This window comes from Spea bombifrons, chromosome 2 (genome assembly GCF_027358695.1).
Source record: "Spea bombifrons isolate aSpeBom1 chromosome 2, aSpeBom1.2.pri, whole genome shotgun sequence".
NCBI classification, from domain to species: domain Eukaryota; kingdom Metazoa; phylum Chordata; class Amphibia; order Anura; family Pelobatidae; genus Spea; species Spea bombifrons.
This window is the reverse complement of record NC_071088.1, coordinates 75,437,672-75,462,039: the sequence shown is the minus strand read 5'-3', so window position 1 is coordinate 75,462,039 and position 24,368 is coordinate 75,437,672. Positions and strand designations below refer to the sequence as shown.

The window sequence follows — 24,368 nt, the reverse complement described above, 5'->3', positions numbered from 1 at the left end:
AGAACCACCCTTTGGAATAAGGACTACTGGTCATAAGCTTGCATCATCCAAAAAAACGATCAAAAAGTTTAAAAAAAGCTATTCTTCAGAGAATGTTGATATGAATCTGTGAGAACATTATACATACCTTGCAGTATTCCTGAAGTAATGAAATATAAATATGTTTAGAACATATCTCTGTAGTAAACCCCTCAAAGGCTTTTATTTATGTAAATATAAATGTGTCCCTTATGAAAATCATGTTTTTCTGGCATGGCTGACCTGATGTCAAAGCTGTGCACCCCAAATCGTAACATGGAACTTTAACAACACTGTCCAAAGTACAGAACATTCAAAATATGAAAACAATATAGAGTCTGCTTAATGTTTTTAGTCCTTTTAAATATTTTATTTTAGTTACATGTAGCTTTCACTGGAATACTCATCTACACATGATCATCTATCACTCTTACCTTATGACCTAGAAATCAGAACACTGCAGGAATGATGTAGCATCCAATATCACATAAGCATGGAAGCTGCCTATTGCAGCCTTATTATCTGCAATATATGACTTCATGCGTGGAGTGTCAAACAGAGGGAACAAGGAAGCACGGATACCCATGAGCAACTTCAGGTAAACTGACCCTACTTCACCTAATGCTAGCTAGCTAAGCACACAATAGTAGGCACACAAATTATTACATAACTATGCCAAAAAATGGGAGATCAGGTTTAGGTGGGCAATTTACAACTATGTTCATAATTAGATTTTGATTACAGGAGATTCAAAATTAAAAAAATTACAGTACATCCAAGTAACCAACAGTGATTGGACTGATGAGATATGATTTCATGCCTGCAGTAACTGGACAGGGAATCGTCAAAGATGTCCGATATATCCAATGCAACCAGTTCTGTCTATACTATAAATGACTGAAATGACATTGCTGTCCTGTGATAGCACATCACACGGCTGAGGTTTGGCCCACAGCCTCCGCAGAACATTCCTAAGGGATGCACTCGAGTGCTGCCGCACAGAGCTTCTGTAAACTCATCCCTAGCTAATGCACAATATTCTGATTTTTAATGCTCTTACATTTCACTAATCCAGATGGGTAATTAGTGTGCGACTACATCCAGAGAAACAATCAATAGGCATGCAGAATTATTCTGAAAAGGCATACATAATTAGATGTGTCATCACTTGAATAATCCTCTGAATTACCATTCTTTTTACTATTTTAGCGGATTTCATTTATTGTTACAGCAGATTAGAGGTTTCCTCACATAACAGAAGCGGTATTTTGTATTAGACACATGTTGAAATCTGTTTATCCAACAAGTGTTACCTCGTGGGGTTGAAGAGCAGAAATTGGATGAACACACACAGCTTTGCTGAATTCACATAGTACATAGGGTAGGAATGGCATAAAACAAGCCTGTCTCACCTACTATTTTAAATATATAATGAATGGCTTCATAGGCATTAATATGCTGGTAGTGACAGCCATCTTTTTACATTCGGTGGTCTAACACCAAATTCTACCATCACCTGGAAATAAATATAAGCAGTTGTCATATGCTTATGGACATACTAATAAGTCCACAAAAAAGATGACTCTCCCCTGTCAGCAGGAGCTAGCATTGCCATGACATCACTGGCATACATAACAAAAGATCTAAGAAAGAAGAAGAACACACCTCAAAAGTATCTGTATCAGTATTGCACTGGTAAGGGTGAAAAAAACAAGGAAAATAATTTTGAAAAAAAAATGAAAAAGTTAAAAAATATATAAAATCATGTCCCAATGCCCTTGTTAAATATAAAATGGGTTATTTAGCCTCAAAGTGTTCTTGTATGCACGAAGTTAGAGCCCTAACCTTCCTGTCTAGTGGGGGCCACAGTGGTAGTCCATTCAAAAAAGGCTGGTCCAACTTGCACTACCCACTGAGAGAGGCAGGAATGTGGTCTGATCACTTAATGTGATGCAAGTGTGTGCAAGCAGCTAGAAAGAATGTTCCAGCCAATGTAAAGAGGTTTCAGAATGAGGAAGGGCGTAAGAGTGGGAGGGTAAGAAAGTTAGGGAGTATGTATGTATGTTAGAGTGAGTGTGTATATTTAAGTGTGTGTTAGTATGAAGTGTCACCTGGCTTCGCATGACCCCATACATTAGTGTAAGTGCTTATAAGTGCATCCAACCTCAGGTGACCCGTTTCCCCTGTGTGCTTCTATTCAGGCAGACTGTTAAGCAGCAATTTCAGTGATGAGCTTGAGAGGGGAGGAGGCTTGGTCCACTGAATAAAAGCCTATGCTGGCTTATCCAACTTTCGTTTCTGAACACTAAAATGAATGCTGCTCCCCTTCTATTTACACAGCCGCCTGCAGTGTATTACTTTAGGCATACTCTGCGTAAGACAGAAGTTGTATATTTTACAGAGTGTGTTTGTAATGGTTGAATGCTGTACATTTCAGTGACAAAATTCACAAAATTGTTGAACCCAAGGTTGCCTCGGTAGACCCTCTTAGTCATCAAGCAAAATGGGGAACCTCACTTGCATGGTGATGTCTTGATCCTTCATGTAAGTAGTAATTGGTGGAAGTGCTCTTACATGGCAACATAGATTTGGCTGCATATAAGAAAAATTTGTCCTACCTAGTCCTCACATTTTTCCTGATATAAGGATTTAGACCTTAATCAGTCCTTGGTTTCATAGATTCAGCATAACATTATGCCTGCCCCATGCATGTTTAAATTCCCTCACTGTGTTAACATCTACCACTTCTGCTGACTGCTCCACCTATCTCAGAAAAGTAAAACTTTCTTACATTAATTCTAAGTCTCTGACCCTCTAGTTGTTTAAATGTTTCACACTTTTTATCACTCATCTTTCCTCAAAGCAATACATATTGAGATCATTTTAGTCTTTCTTGATAATTCTTATCCTTTAAACTGTTAAAGATTTTAGTAGCTCTCCTCTGAAGTCTCTCTTCTGTTGTCACCGACAGAACAGTGTCCCCAATGCCTTTCTTGGGATTTTCACATCTTAAATGCATTATTTTACATTTATCGATGTTAAACTGCAGCTGACGCACTCACAAGCACTCATCTAATTTACTTAAATTGTTTGCCATGTGTCTTATTTAACCAGGGATGTCTATCCTCTTGCAGATCTTTGCACCATCTGCAAACATACATATCTTACCTTTGAAACCTTTTAAAATATTGCAAATAAAAAATATGAGTCCCAGTACTGATCTCTGAGGTACCCAGCTAGTACCAAGACCTTTACCTGAATATACAGTGTTGACTACAACATTCTGTCTCCTTTCATCGCATCACTGCCTTATGGATTCAACTATTTTAACATTTTGTCGAAGTTTAATTCAAAAGATCTGTAGAAATTAAGATTTTTGTTCCCCAAACCATTATTTGTTTAAGAGCACATGCTATTTCTAGAAATGCATCATTGAGAGTGTAAGAGTGAATATAGAAATTAGGTCTCTGGGAGGGGGAGCCTAGGAAGGGCCTTCAGGGCTGTATCTAAAATGATCCATGTCTCTGGAGCTTCTTCAATGATGAAGTTCAAGAGCTCAACCACTATTTGATGTCTTTGGTGTCGATAGTCACCACTGTTATCCTTCAATTATTCTTGCATACCCTATTGTTGTGGTCTTCCAGTTGTCAGCAGAGGAATGAAATCTGTTAACTATGTTCTCTAATCCTACTTCCCAGATTGCTAAGTGAAATATTTACCCTCTCCTGGTCTGTGTCTACCATCTACAGACACATTATGCCTTGTAGCATGAAATCTGATTTAAGCTTATTTAGTTCAATGAATAATGTGATATAGTGTGATTCAAAAGCTAAAATACATTTGTCTGTGGCACCTTCGATTATGGAGTAAAATATGTTTCTACTGACCCCAAAATTGGCTGAATTAGATCTCTGTTGGCTAACAGACTTCTTACTATGACAGTACTTACCTTCTATAAAATCCTATTTTTTCAATTGATTGTAAGCTCTCAAGGGCAAGACCCTCTCTTCCATCTGTACCAGTTTTAACATGTGTTAATGTTATAGTCCATTTTGTATATTGCCAATTTTAATGTCAGTTTTCAATTTACTTTTTGTAACAGTGCCACAAAATATGCTGGCATACTATTAATAAATGTAATGTAAATTTAATGTAAACTCAGCAGCCAAAGAAATTGAAGCACATTCATTTCCTAGCTTGTCCTCTGGGTTTATTCACTAAACTAGGATTTTGCAGGAGAATTTCATGTCCCCAAATCGTTATGCAGTAACAAATCATAATTTGCTGACTTTCACAAAATTTTAAAAGAAAATGTCAGAATTTTAAACTTTTCAGTAATAATGAACTATATTATGTGTTAATATGTTTCAGAATTGTCTTCTTTTAAGTAACCCTTTATTTAGAGAAATGACACAGTAATGATTCAGAATTGAACCAAACGGTTTCTATATGAACAAATATTATAGCATTGAATAATATAGAAGGTAAATGTACAACCTAATTACTTTGCTTCTTGTTGCCAGCGATTAGCCATAATGAAACCAGCTACCATTTGATGTGCTATGTCTGCACTTTAGATGTTGAAATGCTGGGAAAGAAACCTGCCTTTCTGCCAGGGTTTGTGATTGGCTACTCTGCTCAATTTGTATGCTGTGCTTCACCGGGTTATGACAGCCTACCCTGGAGATGCTTCGCGTTTATTGAGCTAACCATGCCTGCTTCAATTATCCTAACGTGTCCACTGCTCGAAGAAAAGGAAGCGCAGTTGGGAATTGCATTGTACCGAACCAGCATATGATGCGCATTTCAAAGCCTCGCACGGCAATGTTCTCATCTCTCTGCTAAATTATGGCTCCTCTGAGCTGTGAGCATAACAACAAGTACAATACATACACATACCGAGAAATGTCTGATTCTAGAAACTGAAGCAAACATATATATCCAGGCATATAACACATATATCATACATCAAGTATATGTAAAAACCAATACACGTTGGTATACAGAAATATAACCACTTAGTCAACAATTTAAATATAAAAGCATATAATAAATGTTGTGCCTCCCTGGCTTTGCCCCTGAGAACCTGGGGACCAGACCATTTGCACGTGCGCACACACACTAAATTACTGTTATTGAGAAAACACTAGTGCCTAATTCTACCTAGTTAGTACCTATAAGATTATATTAAGTTAAAATGTATTTTGATGGCATCAATTATGACCCTGCCACCACTAAGACAGCAATGCCCTATCGAAGATAGCATTCTACAATGTTGTGTTACAATACCACTTAATGAGATGTGGCATTCATCCACTCCTTTGCTTTAAAAACTTGGTACATCACGTTACTAATAGTGACAATCATGATGTATGCAGTGATTCCTTTTTCTATTTTGCAAAGACCTACCCTCATCTTGTTAATGAAAATGCCCAGCCAGTCAGCATTTAAGACTCATTTTAAAGCATTGCACTGCGATGTTCTATAATGGTGCAGATTATGTAAGATTGCACCATTTTAATGATATTTGTTCCCAACCTTTTAATGGTTGTGCACTTCGCCACCCACTTTTCAAAATGTTCATTACACTGCAGATGCCTCAAGTACTAAAATGACTGGAAGCCTGCCATTAAAGCAATCCATGTGAAGGTAACTCAGATCAAATTGGAAATTAGAAAATCTGTCTATGTGCTATAATAGATGCAAGGGTTTTGTATTCATCTCTGTGGAAAGAAAATAGTCAAAGATTGTTGTGAACATTCTTATGAAGCAATTTGGGAAAAAACTATTGAGAAATGCTTAAAGTAATACTGTCACTATCGTTGCTCTTTACCATAACGTTTTCTGCCTTTTGTCAATCAGTGTAAATGATTTGGAATATTGAGTTTCAAAGCTGAGCAACAGCAAGGCAGTTCCGGTGTTAGCTAATCAGCTTCTTGTCCCAAAGTTCTCTCCTTTCTAACCCACTATGATCATACCTGGGAACTTCTGGGCTCCGGCTACCCGGAGCCTTCCCTTGTGGGACACGGCCAGGACTGCACACTGACGTCGGTGGGCGGTCCCGCTGACATCAGTGGGAGTTCACACTGACGTCAGGGGGCGTTCCCGCCGACATCAGCGGGAAACACCCCCATTTAAATGAAAAATGGGCAGGGAGCGGGGCGTGTCAAGAACCTGCTCCCGCGACCCGGAGAGTTCTCAGGTATGACCATGATGGTAAGTGAAACATCCAAAAGCCAAAATCAGAAATTAATAGACAATCTTACTGAATAATCATTTGTATTGCTACGGATTACAAAGTGAGATTTACCCCTGGAATCTGCAGTGAAATATATAAACAAAGAAAAATGAAATTTACAAGTTAAAATTAATCAAAATACATTTCCCATGAAGAAAATATTACTGGTAAAGTGAATCCACAGAAGAAAAAAATATTCCTTCATTTTTTTTTTATTTTAACATATTACATAAAAGCTGTGAACACCTAAATCCTTCTCTCTCAGGGACGCCAGGTATTTCCATTTATTAATTTGCTCATTGGTTTTCTATTTTTTATTATATTCGATACACAGCATTATCTATTCCCTAGAATACAGGCCTTTTTGTATATTCTGCTTCATGCGGAAATGTGTTGAAAAAAAAAAAAGTTTAACAAGGACCAAATGAATCAGATCGCACCAGGGAACAGTTGTCATTTATAATTTACACCCTATTACATTTTCTACATTTACAAATTAGCACAGCAGACAGTCATTAGAACAGTGTTCTCTTAACGTTTTTAATAGAGAGGGCACAAAGGCTGTGGGCAGGACCATAGAAAAGCTATGATGTAATATAACAGAATCTATAAAATGTCCTACTGGGCTGGTGGGTGGAAAATCTTCATGGGGACCATATGCTATAAGGAGCGGGGCGTGTCAAGACCCCGTGACCTGGAGTGATATGCCCTGCACATGGGTGATATTGTTTTAGATTAACCCTCCACCTTCAATTAATGAAATGATCATTTAAATCCTGCATTTTGGGTTACTTACATTGTCTTTAATATAGTAAAATTAGTTGGATGGTCTTAAGCATTTAAATGTTTTGCACAAAAACATTGTTGTGGTAATGGTTTATATTCGAATAGAAAACTTTGTACATGGTGGATAAGAAGCTGGTGAAATAAGAAGCCAATTTCAGCATTGTCTGTTACAATAATTGACACACTCAAAGCTAGAAGTGTCTGGGCAGATTAAGTTAGTAAAGATGGTAGACATTTGTGAAACCAATTGTGTATAGTATACAAAGCAGAGGACTCAGGCTACCTAAATCCTGTCTCATTTTAAATCATATCTTTATTTTACTGTATTTGCTCGATTATAAGACGAGGTTTTTTTCAGAGCAAATGCTCTGAAAAATACCCCTCATCTTATAATCGGGGTCGTCTTATAATCAGACCTCAAAGTCTGACTATGAGACGACTAAGATCCAGAGCCCCCGCAGCATAAGGCATAAGGCATTTCTGGAGGTAGGGTGCTCTGTGAAAAGCCTTTTAACCCCCTTAATTTTACTCTGCCTCCAGAAATGCCTTTTTAACCCTCTATACGCCACTCTGCCTCCTGAAATGCCTTAAACCTCCCTATATGCCACTCTTCCCCATAATATGCCTTTTAACCCTCTAAGTGCCAGAGTGGCATATAGGGTTAAAAGGCATATCATGGGGCACAGTGGCATATAGGGTTAAAAGGCATATAATGGGGCACAGTGGCATTTAGAGGGTTAAAAGGCATATCATGGGTCACAGTGGCATACAGGGGGTATAAGGCATTTCTGGGGCAGATGTGCATAACTGGGGGGCAGGTTGGAAAATAGAAGGAAATAAAACCAAAATATTTTTCTCAATCATAGCTTTTATTAAAAAAATTGTTTAAATGAATTAACATTTACTGGTAAAACTTTTTTCCTATAGGGTCGTCTTATATTCAGGCTTTTTCTTTTTTTCCTAAATTAATATTAAGATTTGGGGGGTCGTCTTATAATCAGGGTCGTCTTATAATCGAGGAAATACGGTACTTAAAGCTGTTAATTTGCGCTTTTGACCATATTAGACAAAGATAGTCTGCATTACTATATCATCTATATGGCTGACAATTTTTTTTACTATTTAATTTGATAATTTTTCATGTTTCAGTGCAGGGGCAATCGTTAACACATTTCTTTAAATTTGATGGGTATGGATGTCTGCATGTGGATTGTTGCACATATACAGCCATTACCTTCAAGAACACTCAGTTATAATTCAACATCTATAGCACTGCAGGATTTTGAATGCAATGCAGAGGAGTTATGATGTGTGTGAGCTAAATCAAGCATAATGCTGCATCTGACTACAGCGTACTGAGTGGAAACCAAGGACAAGTGATGTGCATTCGTCTGCACAAATTAGATTTTATATCTGTTCACTTGTTCTTTGGCAGCGTTTTCCCTAACTGTAATAATCAGCAAGAATACAATTATATACAATTTGTGGAGACTGCATTCTGCTCTGCTAATGATCGATACCTTAAAATATTCCAAAAATGCAATTGTACTTATGATCCAAAGAATACCTGAGTATGTGCATTGCCCCAAATGTTAATTAGTTTTGATTAAAAATATAATTAAAAAGAAATATACCTGTTATTGAATGATTAAGCTATTGTTTTGAGGGGTTCTGTGTAATGCAGGGATATGATGGATATATATTGTGGGAAAGGGTTGGCCCTAGTTCCACCTACCTTTCCATACAAGACACTAAGGGAACCTGCCTATATCAATCTATAAGGAGGAAAGGAGCCGTGAGGAAGCTATACAGAGTAGGGTGCAGAGTAATTATTTCTTATGCAGATGCATCTGAGCCAGGTACACCGGGTGCTTTACACCCAGACACTCTGCTCCCTACTCTGTACTGCATCTTTTTACTTGGTGCTCTGCACATTTTAACTCTTCACTCAAACAGTATACAAACACACTGTTCAATCTAGTTCTGTATACTGATACCCCTATACACTCTCATTCTGACATTGTACACTGACACACATCACACTACATACTTACTCTAACACCATACACTCACAAACTGTACACTGACACTCTTGACATACACACACAATTTAACACCCCACACAGTCTAGCATTGCACACTAAAACACATTGTAGTACCATGCACTGTCAGTCCCTTCACACACAAAAACACCATATGCTGACATACACAGTCTAACAATGTACACTGAGACATACTATACACAGTAACTTGTACACTGTGTCCCACACACACATGTATTTTAACCTTGTAGATTGTCAATTTGTCATCCAAACATACATTCTTTTTAACCAGAGATAGGCCTGGACATGGTTCATGGAGACAATTTTCACAATTGCTGAACTCAGCGAAGTCCCTTTAGGCTCCAATCGTAATGTTTCTTGCGGGTACTAATTATTAAGGCTATAAGCCTAAGTGAAAATATGAGATTGGCCGGAAGAATCTGCCTTTGGTCAATTAAAATACCCCAAATAATAACCACAGGATATGTCCCATCAAATTAATAAATACAAACATATCCAGCTTACTCTCAAATAACCATCCAACATAACATGACAGCTATCCCCAGACATGTGTGAGAGCTCATAGTTCAGCTCATTACTGCCTTACACTGCACCAGCAGAATACACAGCAGACTAAACGTCTGTCAGAAACCCATCTCAAAAAGCAGGTGGGTAAATTCCACAAGACTGGAAGTACGGTATATAAACCTATTAACAGATATATACAGCACATACATAATAAACACAACAATGGTGTTAAACTTTGGCTACTATGATGCTTTTTTCCTCTTTAAAGTACACCCATGTCACACCAATATCAGCTGCAGGTAAATGACATTAAATTCTGTTATTCCAGTAGGTATGAGACAACCAACCAATGGTTTCAGATCTCCTACTTAAAGATTATTTTAGTTCAGACAAAGAAAATACTCAGAGGCTGACCAATTATTCCATAATTTAATAAAGAACACATTTAATTCAACATTAAGAATTTGAAATGTAATTTTAATTTCTTCATCAGCGATTACTTTAGAAAATGTCTATACAAATACAAATTCTACAGATGTACTGCATGTTATGACTTCTTTACAAAATAAAAATAAACATATTTCCAAACAGCTGGAGAAATAGATCTTTTCCCATTAACTGACTTTTTCCATTCACTGATCTCAATGGAATATGATGCAATAATATTTTCTTTTAAATGTAATAATAAAGTGCAAGTGTATGGGACATGAGAAGAGATACAAAATTATATACAAAATGTATACATTTACATATTTCCATGATATTTTGAGGACTAAAACATTCCACACATCACCCCAGCATCTTCAGAGTGGTCACAGTTATGAACGTTCCATCGTATATAAGAACACTGCAAGATGGAACTTTCATTGCCCTGACACTTCACGTTGTCAAGGAAGATGTAGCCACTGCCTTGCCCATACCAAGCTTCTCCCCGAGCTTTTATGGCAGCACCGCAGCCTAGAGATCGACATGCCACATTTGCAGCCTTCAGATCCCACGCATCATCGCACACTGTTCCCCACTGTAAAAGGAAAAATATTTCCAAACGACCTTCACAGCGGTGGCTACCATTTACGAAGCGGACAGACCCTGGTAAAGAAAAATGGATAGGTGAAATAATTAAGGAAATCTACAACAATCACACGTTCAGTTGTTAGTATATGTGAAGTTATATTGGCCTGGATATAAAAGGATAACCACAGTCTCTGACTATCCCTCATCCTCCCTTGTGCTCAGGCACAGATTGGCCATCTGGCACACTGGGCAAATGCCCATTATGCTGGTGGCCATCAGCTCCCCATGCTCACCCAATCTGCAGATTGGGCTCTGCAGCATGCAACCAGCGGCTTGATATTGCTGGCGATATGCTATATGAGCATATCCATCTGTCGTCCGCACCTTTGTCATTGGATGGCTGCTGACCTTGCCAGGACGACTTAATGATCATTAATTAATTACTTTCCCTTTAAATCAGGCAGAGGCCTAGACCAAAGGGGCTATAGAAACAGGCAATGATGTGAGAAATTTAAATATGAGCCACTGTTTCCACAACCCTTATAAATTTTAGTTTGATAAGAATTACATCCATTAATTAACTATAGTACCACAAGTCCTGTTCATAATGTGTTTAACCTCACTTTTGTTTTGCAGGTAATGTTCCCCAAATCTTCTTAAAGGGAGAATATAATGTCCCTGACACCCCAACATATTAAAAAGCATTTATTGACAAAGAAGGTGCAGCCATGCTGTTAACATTTCTTCTAAGATCTGACAGTTCTTGCAACTGATTGGCTCCTTAAGCTGTCAATCAGTGGCAGGAAAGTGGTCAAATTGGTTTCAATTTGAGCGCTTTCCTGACACTGATTGACAGCTGCAAGCAGCCAGTCAGTCGTAAGAAAGTGCTCTCACTAAAATCAATAGGAGGACTTTACACATGCACAGACCCCTGAACAGACCCCTGCATGCAGCATTCACTAGAGTCAATGCTGGAGCTGACTGGAGGTGAGTACATCATGTGCATTTGGGTGAATGCATCTCCTGCAGGGCATTTAGCTGGAGGGAGAGGGGCACATGAATTGGAGGGGGTTAGGTAGAAAGTACATATGATGGCTGGAGTGTCTCTCTTATGTTCTTCAAATGCTTTAGTTATTCATACATATATATCCTGAATGCATGTGCTGAGGACAATACAGTTTGGCCCTTGTCAGTTACTTGTGCCCCTTTGCTTATAGTCTCTGCATTACTAGTAGGAAACTGCCAGGGCCAACTGCAGAGAGAGAGAGCATCAGAGAGAGTGGTAACACATAATAATGTCATCCTGGGGCATGTCATATGTAAGATGTTACCACCTGGAAATGTCCTGTAACTAGGCTGGTGACTAGCACAACTGGCCAGTAAATTGTGGCGACATGGGGGGAATTCGGCAATAAATATTGGAATATAAGAATGGGGCTTGGAAGATAAGAATAGTAATTGTAGTTTAATGTATGAATGGTAGAAGTGCGGTAAAGAGGGAGGAAAATGTACTGGGTGACTTCGAACAGACACAAGGTAGCAAATGGGCATGGAGAACAGAAGAGGGATGGTGAATTGACACAGGATGCAGCAGGAAATTGAGAGAATAGTAGGAATATTAAGGACACATACTCTAACACTAACACACACACTTACACACTAATGCTAATACAGACTTCCTCTAGAATACACTTACATGTACACTTCCTCCCTCTCTCAGCTTCTTACCTGCTTGCATATGCTGTGTTAGCAGCCTCGCTTTAACCACTGGACCACATAATATTGCATTATGTGACCCAGCTACGTTCCCGCCTTCAGGAGTGGCCTGGTCCGCATTGGACTGTCACCCTTTGTGAATAATTTTGGAATGGCCTAGGGGCAATCACCCACCAGGCCAGCCCACCCATGAAAGTGAGGGTAGCTAAAAATGGCAGAGAACAAGAGAGTGACCAGGGAAGCAGCATTCCTGAGTCAAATCTGGAGAGAATATGTGGCTGACTTCATATACCTTGGAATTGCAATGCATACCTTCTTTTGGAGGCGTTGCAGATTCTGTTGTGACTTCAAATCCACTTTCTTTAGAAAACCATTCTGACTCTTGTGAACCTACAAAAAAGCAAAATTGAAGATACTTTAACTTCATGAATCATTTGCAATGTTGGTGTTTAGGACACATTTTTACTCTTGGGATGCTAGTCCAGTTTTTGCTCTAGTAAGGTAAGAAAAGGGTATATAAAAGTAAAAGCAGCAATAGTGCAGTATCTTCCAGATCTGCTTTGATTTATCACATTCTCCTGAAGAAGATGGGACAAACCGGCGAAACGCGTTGAGAGACTTTTTTGGACGTTATATCAACCTTCCTTACTTATACTGGGCTCGTTTGCATGACTCTTTTGTTATGCCTCCATGTCCTGTAAGTGTTTTTAGTATTTTTAATGTATGAAGCTGGAAGATACTGCACTATTGCTGCTTTTACTTTTATAGATTTCAAGAAAATATATTAAAGAAAACCTTTTTACAACATTTGAAGAGCTTGAAATTCACCTACTCATGTGAGTATAATCAGAGTTTCTCTAGTCTGCTTTTCCCAAACATATTACACTATTGTGGGATTTGTTTTTTCTCCCTATGTATATGCGCCCCTTCTTCTGACTACATTTGATTTTGGAGTATTTGGAGGAATACTCAGGCTGGGTGCTGCAGTGCAATATTGGGGGAGTATTATATTTTTATTTTATTTAGTTCACATTCTATTGAGCACATATACCACGTGTTAAGGAATACTTCTTATTGATCAGTTTTTGCACCTCTGGCCAGAGCTGTCATTGGGGTTACACCTAGTACTGATGCACTAGGCATGACCTCCCTGCTGTCTCACAAAGGGGTGTGCTGAGGCAGGTCAGTAACCCGCGTATATTACTTGACTCCCACAGTAGTATGGACGTGGTAACTAGCACAGAGAGTGCAGGCTGCAGTCTCTATAAGGCAAGAGGGAGAATGAGAGGGAAGGGGGATAGTGTATGTGTGTCCTGTATTGTAGTGTTAGAGTCAGTGTGTATGTATTTATGTATAGTGTTAGAGTCAGTGTGGTTATACTTAACTGTGTTACAGTGCACATAGCAAAGTCCATAATTGTTAAGCTTGGTGTGGAAGAGCTTGACTGATCTACACCTAGCCCTTACATCAACCCCATTGAACACTGACCGCACAAATACTCTACTGGATGAATGGGCAAGACTTCTCAAATCTTGTGAAAAGCCTTCCCAAAGTGGAAGCGGTTAAACCTGCAAAGAAGGGACCAACTTCATATTAATGTCTATTTAGAATGAAATATCATCAAACCCCTGTTGGTGTAATGGTCAGGCATCCCAATAATTTTGTCCGTATAGTGTGTGTCCGCAAGTGAGCCTATTGGTCGCCTGCAGGGGCCTCCTCTGGCATCAACCAATTGGTTGATGCTAGAGGAGGCCCCTGCAGGTGACCAATAGAGTCGTTCTCAGGGCCCTTTAACCCCTGACCACGAACCTAAGGATTTCCGCTTCCGTTAACCCCTGCGATGCTGCGTAGATAAGGTAGGCTAGATGGGGAAGGGACCAGGGAGATTAGTAGACGAAGACGAACACAAAGATTATTCGTGTTGTGTGTCTTCGTATATGCTTTGCCGCCGCCATGTTCGTGTGTTTGGTGTTATCAGCTTATGCTGTAGGAGTGACATGGGTGGGCCTCCGGGTTGGGGTGCTCATGTAGCATGTGATCAGGCATGTATCTCTTGGCATTGCTCAATGGGCTAGCTCAGTAGCTTGCACTGTAGACAGTGGTGGGATTCAGCCGGTTCGCGCGAACCGCTTCTTAAAAAATGATCGGTTCGCGCGAACCGTTTCCTAACTACCCTATTATAGGCCGCACTTTCCCCCCCACTTAAAGTGGTTGTGCAGCCTATAATTGGGTTTAGGATCCAGATCCCCCACGGCTCTGCAGGGGACTTGGATCCTCCTTTCCGGCAGCAGCAGACGTCTGTGCGATGCAGAGAACCCTGCTGATGCCGGCGGCTCCACCCACCCTCCTCACTGAACGGGGCTGTCACCGCCCACAAAGGTCACTGAGTCGCGCTGGCCAGCTGACTCAATTCTATTTCGGATTAACGGGGACGGCTTCTAAAAATGACACCCCTGTCGATTCGAAATAGAAGTGAGTCAGCCGCTGCTGCTCAATAACTTTCGTGGGCGGCACCAGAGCTGCTCAATGACCTTTGTGGGCGGTGCCAGCCCCGTTCACTGAGGAGGGTGGGTGGAGCCGCCGTCAGCAGCAGCGGGGTTGTCTGCATCGCACAGATATTTGGCAGCGGGAATCCAACAGAATGCACATCGGGGTCTTCGGTCAGGTAAGTTGAAGTAACTGGGGGAATGCTTGGCAGTGGGAGGATGGGACAAAGATGCTTATGGGAAACTGGGGACAGAGTTAATTAATGTGATTAATTAATGGTAATTTAAAGTATGCACCGGTGCTTTTTAAATGATTGCTTGAGATTTTTTTAATGTGACAAATGCAATTGATAAATCATCAAAGGAGGCATCATAGATTTGTAAAAAAAAAAATACTTTTTGAAAACAAAAGGTGAAAACGGCATATACCAATTTGAGTCAAATAGTTACTTGCAGTTTTCACCTTGTTTTCAAGAAGTAGATTTACAAAAACGTTTAGTGGCTCTTTGCTTTATTAATAGCATTTGTCACATAAACAATTCACAATCAATTATCTAGCACCAGTGCATACTTTTTCCAGACTTCTATTGAACACTTTGATTAACTGCTTTTCATATATATATATATTTGCTAAACAGCCTGCAATTGTTCAAAGTGCATTTTTTACAGTAGATTTTACTTATTTACGTGTGACTGTCTGAGTCTCTGTGTGTAAGAGAGACTGCCTGAGTCTCTTTGTGTGAGAGAGACTGCCTGAGTCTCTGTGTACGTGTGTGAGAGAGAGAGACTGCCTGAGTCTGTGTGTGTGTGAGAGACTGCCTGAGTCTGTGTGTATGTGAGAGAGAGACTGCCTGTGTGAGTGTACGAGAGATGGCCCGTGTCTGCCTGAGTCTCTTTGTGTGTGAGAGAGGCTGCCTGAGTCTCTGTGTGTGTGAGAGAGGCTGTCTGAGTCTCTGTGTGTGTGAAAGAGACTGCCTGAGTCTCTGTGTGTGAAAGAGACTGCCTGAGTCTCTGTGTGTGAAAGAGACTGCCTGAGTCTGTGTGTGTGAGAGAAACTGCCTGAGTCTGTGTGTGTGAGAGAAAGAGAGACTGCCTGAGTCTGTGTGTGAGAGAGAGAGAGAATGCCTGAGTCTGTGTTTGTGTGAGAGAGACTGCCTGAGTCTGTGTGTGTGTGAGAGAGACTGCCTGAGTCTGTGTGTGTGTGAGAGAGACTTTTTCAGTCTGTGTGTGTGTGAGAGAGACTGCCTGAGTGTGTGTGTGTGTGAGAGAGACTTTTTCAGTCTGTGTGTGTGTGAGAGAGACTGCCTGAGTGTGTGTGAGGTTTTTATTTTTTAGTACGAAATCTCGGAAGTGGTTACTAAAAAAATTGAATCCCACCACTGACTGTAGAGGTACTTCGGAGGACACAGAGGCAGGACATCACATCATATCATGCCCCCATGTAAAAAGGAAGGGTAGCCAAGGGGCTAAGTCATAAGAATCAGCTGGATAACTGCCTTAGGTAAAACCTAGCGTAGCACACAACTAAATGTACCACTGTCTGAGGCATAGCTGGTTGGCCGACCTGCACACTTCATTAGCCTACTTTGCAGAGATCATAGTTTATGCTTCTACGATGACATTATATGCTATTCACCTTGACATATAACCCCAGCATCCTCATGGTGTCCGCAGTTGTGTTGACCCCAGCCTAGGTGGAAGCAGTCTCTTAAGTCTTTCTCTGTACCATCGCAATCCACATTGTCAAGCAGGATAGGGCCACTGCCATAGCCAAAGTAACTCAAGGTTGTAGCAATAATGGCGGGGCCACAACCCATCTGTCTGCAGACCACTTGAGCATTGCTGTAATCCCAGTCATCGTCACATATAGTTCCCCAGCTGTTTTGGTACAGCACTTCCACTCGACCCTGACAGCTGCTGTTTCCATTTATCAATCTAATACTGCCACCTGCTGGACAAAAAAGATAAAAATAAGTACCGTCTGCTAAGGAGAGAATTTCTGTACAGTATGAAAATATCTGAAGAAAACGGTACCAGTTACAACAATGTTATACAGGCACAATACAAGAGACTATCATGGCTTCTTCACAGTCAATTCTTTCTAGGATTGACAGCAAGCGTCCACTTTACCACTTTAAAGGAGTATTATGGCACCTTTAAAATGAACCTTACAGTCTTGTTATTATTCTTTGAGATAATCAGTATAGAGACTGGACATGTACAGTAGTGAGAAAGTACACCCTCTTTGAATTCTATAATTTGACATATCAGGACATAATAACAATCATTTGTTCCTTGGCAGGTCTACAAATTAGGTAAATAGAACCTCAGATGTACACATGACACATGACACCAGCTTGTAGAACCCTTTAGCAGCAATATCTTGAAGTAATTGTTCTCTGTATGACTTTTTTAGTCTCTCACATCACGGGGAGAAATTTTGGTACACTCTTTACAATGTTGCTTCAGTTCATTGTGATTTGCCTGCATTTGTTTATGCACAGCTCTCTTAAGGTCCTCCCACAGAATTTCAATCAGGTAAAGGTCTGGACTTTGACACGGCCATTGCAACACCTTCATTCTTTTCTTTTTTAGCCATTCGGTTGTAGATTTGCTGGTGTGCGACACGCTTTAGCTGTCAGACAGATGGCCTCACATTTGACTCTAGAATACTTTGGTATACAGAGGAGTTCATGGTTGACTCAATGACTGCAATGTTCCCAGGTCCTGTGGCTGTAAAACAAGCTCAAATCATCACCCCTCCACCACCGTTCTTGACAGTTGGTATGAGGTGTTTGTGCTGATATGTTGTATTTGGTTTTTGCCAAACGTGGTGCGTTATGGCCAAACATCTCCACTGTTGTCTCATCTGTCCAAAGGACATTGTTCCAGAAGTCTTGTGGTTTGTTCAGATGCAACTTTGTAAACCTAAGCCATGCTGTCATGTTCTTTTTGAGGCAAAGAGGCTTTTCCTGGCAACCCTTGGAAACAAACCATACTTGTTCAGTCTTTTAAAATTTAGCATGCTAACAGATCCAATGCAATTTTTCTGAGCATTGGACAGTCTGACCTTGGGGTGAATTTGCTGGGACATCCACTCCTGAGAAGATCGGCAACTGTCTTGAATGTTTTCCACGTTTGAATAATCTTTCTCACTGTAAAATGATGCACTTTAAGTTGTTTGGAAATGGCCTTTTAAGCCTTTGCAGATTTATGGGCAGCAACAATTGCTCCTCTAAGATCATTGCTGATGTCTTTCTTCATTGGCATTGTGTTAACAAACACGTGCTCCAGGCCAGCATACAGTTGAATCTTCAACTTTTATGAAGTGGTCACACTTGCTGAAGATCAATTAATGAAGGTCACTTGATTAGAAGCACTTGTCTGCATCTTAATTCATATTGAATCATAAGGCATACTTAGTTTTTCACACATGGCTTCTCCATTTTGGCTTTATTTTTGTTGAATAAATCATGACACGGTAATATGTAATATGTCATGTGTTGTGCCGATATGTAAAATCATAGAATTCAAAGAGGGCGTACTTTGTGTATAGAAGAATAAATTATGCTGCATGGTTTAAATACCATTTTTTAATATCAGGCTTCTGAAATCTCTACAAAGAAACGTTTAGGAAAAATGCACTAATAGTGTAAATGCACTATTTTATTTTATGGGCTGTATTAACCATTTTTGTTAAGGTCTAAGTAAATTACTAAATTCACTAAAATGTATGTTTAGATAAGAAGCTACCCCTATGGAAGTGAATGTGATGTAGGCCTATTTAACTACTAATTCAGTGGCATAAGGTTTAGTATATGAGTATTATAGCAGCTTCACTTTCATATTATAGGTCATCTGTTGGCAAGTGTTAAATTGTCACCGAGGATCTGTGTTGTTGCCCGCACGTGTGCAGGGTGTTTATTTCAGCTTTAAATTTGCTGTACACCCCTTTAAAGTGTATAATGGAAGTTGTTTCCTATTTTTTGTAAATGTACCTTAATTTTAACATAGAATCCACAACAATAAATGGCAGTTTTGACTGAGAGTTGAATAGCAAACCATGCCTTTTTAACCACTGTTAACATTTAAGGTTAACAAGTAAGGTTTAGTTGAGTCACTGACTGGAACCCCTGGTGTTCCTTCTGGCTCTTCCAATGTGGAACCAATATGTGTCTGGACGAACAGTTACTTGGTGGGAACTACAAGCAATAAGAAGCATTCTGTAAATTCATGTAAATCTGCTGGCTGCTTTAGACTTGCCATTTGTTTATATTGTATGATTATATGATAGATATAATTATATATGATAATATAATTCCCGGCAGAAACTAGTAAGAACAGAGTGGATGCTTACTCTTTTTCCAAGGTTGCAGAACTGCAGTTGAAGGTAAATCCGTTTCAGTAGATGGTTGATCTCTACTCCATGTAACTGCAGAAAATAAATAAAAATATAGGTAATTACATATTTTACCCCGGAAAGTGCTGAGTAGCAGTTTATTCAGTGGCGGAACTACCGGGGTCGCAGGGGTCGCGACTGCGACCGGGCCCTGGAGTTCTGCCAGTCAGAGGGGCCCAAGGGGTGCCGAGCGGTTGCTGAAAACGACCGCTCGGCAACTCTTGTGCCCCCCTGACTGACAGAAATCCAGGATGCCTCTGCTCCCCGCCGCTGCCGCTGCTGCCGCCGCCTGCCTCAGCGCTGCCCGAAGTGCAGTGTTGGGAGCGTGAGGGGTTTGTCTCGGGTGCCGGCGCTTCACGCTGAGTGGCGGCATATGACGTCATATGCCGGCGCTCAGCAGTGAAGCGCCGGCACCCGAGACAAACGCCTCACGCTCCCAACACGGTAAGTGACCTACAAAGGGGAGTAGGGAGTGGGTAGATCGTGAGAAGGGGGGGTAGGGAGGGTAGATCGTGAGAAGGGGGTAGTGAGGGAGAGGGTAGATCGTGAGAAGGGGGTTAGGGAGGGAGAGGGGAGATCGTGAGAAGGGGGGAGGGAGAGGGTAGATAGTGAGAAAGGGATAGATGGGTTGGGGGTGGGGGGGCCCTTAACAGATTTTCGCACCGGGGCCCCTGAGGTTTCTAGTTACGCCCCTGAGTTTATTACTTACCTGTAGCAGTGTCAGTAACATATTCAGCAGTATCATGAGACACAGGAGTTGTGTTTGGAGGAGTGGTAGAGATCTCCAAACCTAAATAGAAAGAAAAAAAGATGAACAAAGTAAACTATCCGGAAGTAAAGGATTTACATCATACAGTCTTAATCTTGGATAAAGTTAGCCTAGAATCTATGTTGTTGTTGTGTTAATAAGTATTTCGTAGTGAATAAAGGAATTTCTTATGTGGATGCTACCAGAACACAGGTTAAGTTTTAATCCTTTTTTTATAGCGGGAAAAAGGCTGTAAATTCCAAATGGTCACCTCTCACGGCACTGATATAAAAATGCATTTACATAGAACCTACAACATCATTAATATTCCATGAAATTAATGAATCTTAAATAAATTATAATAACACTTATTCACCGTCTTCATTATTGTATATTAATCAATGTTTATTTAAAAAGAAAATTTGGAAAATGGGATCGACAGTCTACTGTAGAAATAAGTGATATTTCTCACTGCTTGATAAACATAATAAAAAATGTCTAAAAAGGATGCTAGCGTAACTGCAGTAAATAAAATGGTATGCTAAAAAGCACTATTCAGACACCATGATTATACCCAGATAATGAAAAATGTATCTCCCCACATAGTCAGCTTGAAAGCAATATGCAAAATTGCAGCAATCTTATTATCCTTTGAAGGATATGCCACTTAGCTTGATGTACATTTGCACATTTCTTGAACACAGGCCTCATCAATGGCAGACGTGGGCCACTGAATGTCAGCCATTACATAAAGTGCCATTATTTTAATAAACACCACAGAATCTTGTTTAAAACCTAGACCAAGTGCTATAAAAGAGAGTGTGCATGAGAAAAGAGAATGAGTATATTAAACCCAAGTTAAAAAATATAATGAAATATGATACTTCCCATAATATGTTTTTTCTGTTTTTTAGACTCTTCCAGGTGCCATTTGACGTTGGGACGTCCTGGCTGTACCGTTGTGCCGACAGTTACATGGAATTAGGGACTTAGACACAGATGAACTCTGCCCGCTTTAGACATCGATTTTAATTGTAAGATTCTACTTTTTTTTGTTATAATTCTATAAAGTTTATCGTCTTAACTTTTGTCTCCATCCCCTTCATAGTCTCCTGCGATCTAATACATAACCCCTTCCTGGAGGGTTGATTTTCTACTGCTGGATCCATTTCAAAGGGTTGTCTGTGCCTACAAATTTGAGCACAAAACTGTTCTATGGCAGTAAGAGGCCATTCTACCAGTTTTATTCATAAATATATTCTATATTCCTTGCCTGAGAGTCCGAAAATCAGAAAAAAATCCTGTTTCAATGTGTTTCCATTGTTTGGAACATTTACTCTAAAGCATGGTTGTATCTAATTAGATACTATTGAATCTGTAAAAGTTTGCAGAAATTACCAGTACATATGATTCCAGCATCTTCATGATGTCCACAGTTGTGAATTCCCCAGCCAAGACTGTAGCATGCGGAAAGGTATGGCTCCGACCCATCGCAATTCACGTTATCCAGTAGTATTAATCCGGTACCATAACCAAAATAGGCATTGCTCTTGTAGTCCAGTGCTTGTCCGCAGTTAAGCTGTCTGCACACCACACTTGCATCACTCATTCCCCAGTCATCATCACACACGGTACCCCATTTTCCCTTATAGAAGATTTCTACTCTTCCTTGGCAGTTGTCTGCCCCATTTACCAATCTGATGGTGCCATCTCCTGAAAATATTTGAAAAAAAAATCAACAGGTCAGATTTACCAAAGATTATAATACTGCCAAAAGAGCTATAGCTTAAAATAGAACTAAAAGTTAGATGAGGTCATCTAATTATTCTGTTTAGGTGTTTCAGCCACACTTTTTGCTAACAGGTGTATAAAATCAAGCACATAGGCATTCCATCTCCAACACTGGTAATAGGATGGGTCATACTGAAAAGCTCAGTGACTTTAAGTTTGACACTGTCACAGGATGCCGCCATTGCTACGAGTCAGTTTGTGAAACTTCTGCCCTGCTAGATCTGCCCTGGTCCACTGTAGGTGCTATTATTGTGAAGTGGAAGCATCTAGAAGTAACAACAGCTCAGCCATGAAGCAGTAGACCATGCACACTTGCAGCCCATAGAACGTAAAAATTACCTGTCCTCTGGAAACAACATCAGCACAAACGCTGTGCATCGGGAGCTTTATTAAATGTGTAGCCATGTCCGAGCAGCTTCACATAAGCCAAAGATTATTATTCACACTGCCAATCATTGGATGTTGTAAACCATGTTCTTTGGTGGATGCCAGGAGAATGCTACCTACCGAAATGCATTGTGCCTACTGTAAAATTTGGTACAGAAAGGATAATGGGTTGGTGCTGTTTTTCAGGGTTTGGGCTAGGCTCTTAGTTCCAGTGAAGGGTAAAATTAATGTTACGGCATTATGTTGCAAATGCCTTATTAGCAAATATGTCGCTTTGATAAGACTGTGGCTCTGATATTCATCATTCCTTCTCTGGTAAATCTAGGGTCACAATAAGATATGTTTTTCTTTAATAAAAAACAAAAACAAAAAAACAAGGAGCTCCACAAGGTGGCTCTTCAGGTAAGGTAGATGGGCTGACCCACCCTTGGGTTTGGATACTTATATGTTAGGGTGTAGTGTGAGGTTAAATCTCTTGGTATTTAAAGCAAAGGTAGCATTTAGTTATGAAACAACACAAATATAACCTTAGACATACTGAAACAGAAAAGGACAGAACTATATGTTCATTTACATTATAAAAATAATTATTTGCTACTCACTGAGACCATTTTGTAAGGAAGGTGAGGGGCCCTTTGTGGAATGACCCTTATTAGATGGGGTTGGTAAAAGCTCTGGAAAATAAGAAGAGTTTTTAAGAATTTTACCTTTACTAAAAAGAATATATTAATGATTCACTTGTGTAAAACATTCATTCATTGTGCTCTTTAGTAAAAAAAAATCCTTAGTATATCTTTCATTTTGCTCTTTCTTCTAAATATGTAATCACATAAAAACATGCAGACATATTCAAGAAGCCTTTCAGTTTCCATAGCAACAATCTATCAGCGTCTCCCTTCATGTCACATGACAAGAGTTCTCAGCAAAAAGTGTAAGGAAAATGCTGCATGATTAAATAATACTGTACTTTCTGGGAATGGCTTGGTCATTTAACAGTACTATGGATAATGTTTTTTTGATGGATTCATTTAGTCTGGACAGCCCCTCTGCCTCCAAAGATCAGCAGAGTTCCTTTATTGGGTGATTAGGCTCCCTAGTGCGCCACTGCTTAATGAGCTGGTTACAAAGGGGGATCTTTAATCTCTGTGACCAACCCGTTAACTTCAGTGAGGACTCTGCCATAGCAGAGCCGCCTATATAGCATGCTGTTCCCAGGTGCTTCATACCCCGAAGAGCTGTCATGTACTGGTGCTTAGCAGTAAGGACAGTGGCCTTGTAGGGGGTGACTAGATGGGCTGGTCTACGGCAGCACAGAAGAGAAATATGCCGCCGGGTATTCCACAATAAGATACTTTTCTGTCCTCCCTTACAATTTGAATGTAGTAGTTTCCATGTATGGAGTGTCTTGCCAAAATGTTAATAACTAGACAAAAAAGAACAGTGACTTTCAAAATATAGGCAGGTAAAGCAGTCATGACATTCATACCACAATGTTTGATGACATGGTTAAAACCTTAAAACCATTTAAGTGCTAGACAGGGACCATTAAAATGAGCAAAGCTTGTGCTTTATGGATAGTCTAGACCTTTATACCTAGCCACTTTTCTTAAAAAGTGAAGCTCCAGCTCTAACTTCATGTTTGAGTTGTTTTGTACGTATTAGTTATCTAATTTGTGTAAGGTTTGTGTCACTTACATGAAGCAATTATTTCAGCGAGGATTCAATTTCATTTGTGAAGCATATATTTGCAACATAAAGATTTAATAGATCTTTCACATATGGGAATATTCCAAGCCGGACAAAGGTTAGTACAGACTATCATAAATACTTATAATTCTACAAAGACAAATGTTTGGCCTATCATCCTATCCCTTTTTCATGACAGACTGGAAGCAAACCTTTTTACCATTGCAGGTGACAGCAACGTCCTCATAGTGGTAGCAGTTGTGTATTCCCCATCCAAGGCTCCTGCACTGGCTCAATGCAGTTTCTCTTCCTTTGCAATCCACATTGTCTAAAAAAATTGGTCCCGTGCCCTGCCCGAAGAATAGTCGAGGAGGCAGAGCTGTAGCATGGCCACAACCCAACTGCCGGCAAACCACATTGGCATCCACAATGTCCCAGTCATCATCACATACTGTGCCCCAAGTTCCGTTATGTAGAATCTCCACTCGCCCTTGGCAGCGAGTCTCACCATTGACTAATTGGACCTCTG

General features: G+C 40.0%; 1 protein-coding gene across 1 annotated transcript in view; it reads right to left on the bottom strand.

Annotated features, from left to right (window-relative positions):
• Positions 1-10,034: 10,034 nt before the first annotated feature.
• Positions 10,035-24,368, bottom strand: part of SSC4D (scavenger receptor cysteine rich family member with 4 domains) — a 32,137-nt gene continuing 17,803 nt past the window's right edge. The window contains exons 4-11 of the mRNA XM_053455955.1: positions 24,060-24,365; positions 22,756-22,827; positions 21,374-21,688; positions 19,937-20,017; positions 19,186-19,260; positions 16,465-16,776; positions 12,655-12,732; positions 10,035-10,701 (exon numbers count right to left, since the gene is read on the bottom strand). Coding sequence (XP_053311930.1) covers positions 10,385-10,701; positions 12,655-12,732; positions 16,465-16,776; positions 19,186-19,260; positions 19,937-20,017; positions 21,374-21,688; positions 22,756-22,827; positions 24,060-24,365 — 1,556 coding nt within the window. The 3' untranslated portion in view covers positions 10,035-10,384. The remainder of the gene's footprint in view (positions 10,702-12,654; positions 12,733-16,464; positions 16,777-19,185; positions 19,261-19,936; positions 20,018-21,373; positions 21,689-22,755; positions 22,828-24,059; positions 24,366-24,368) is intronic.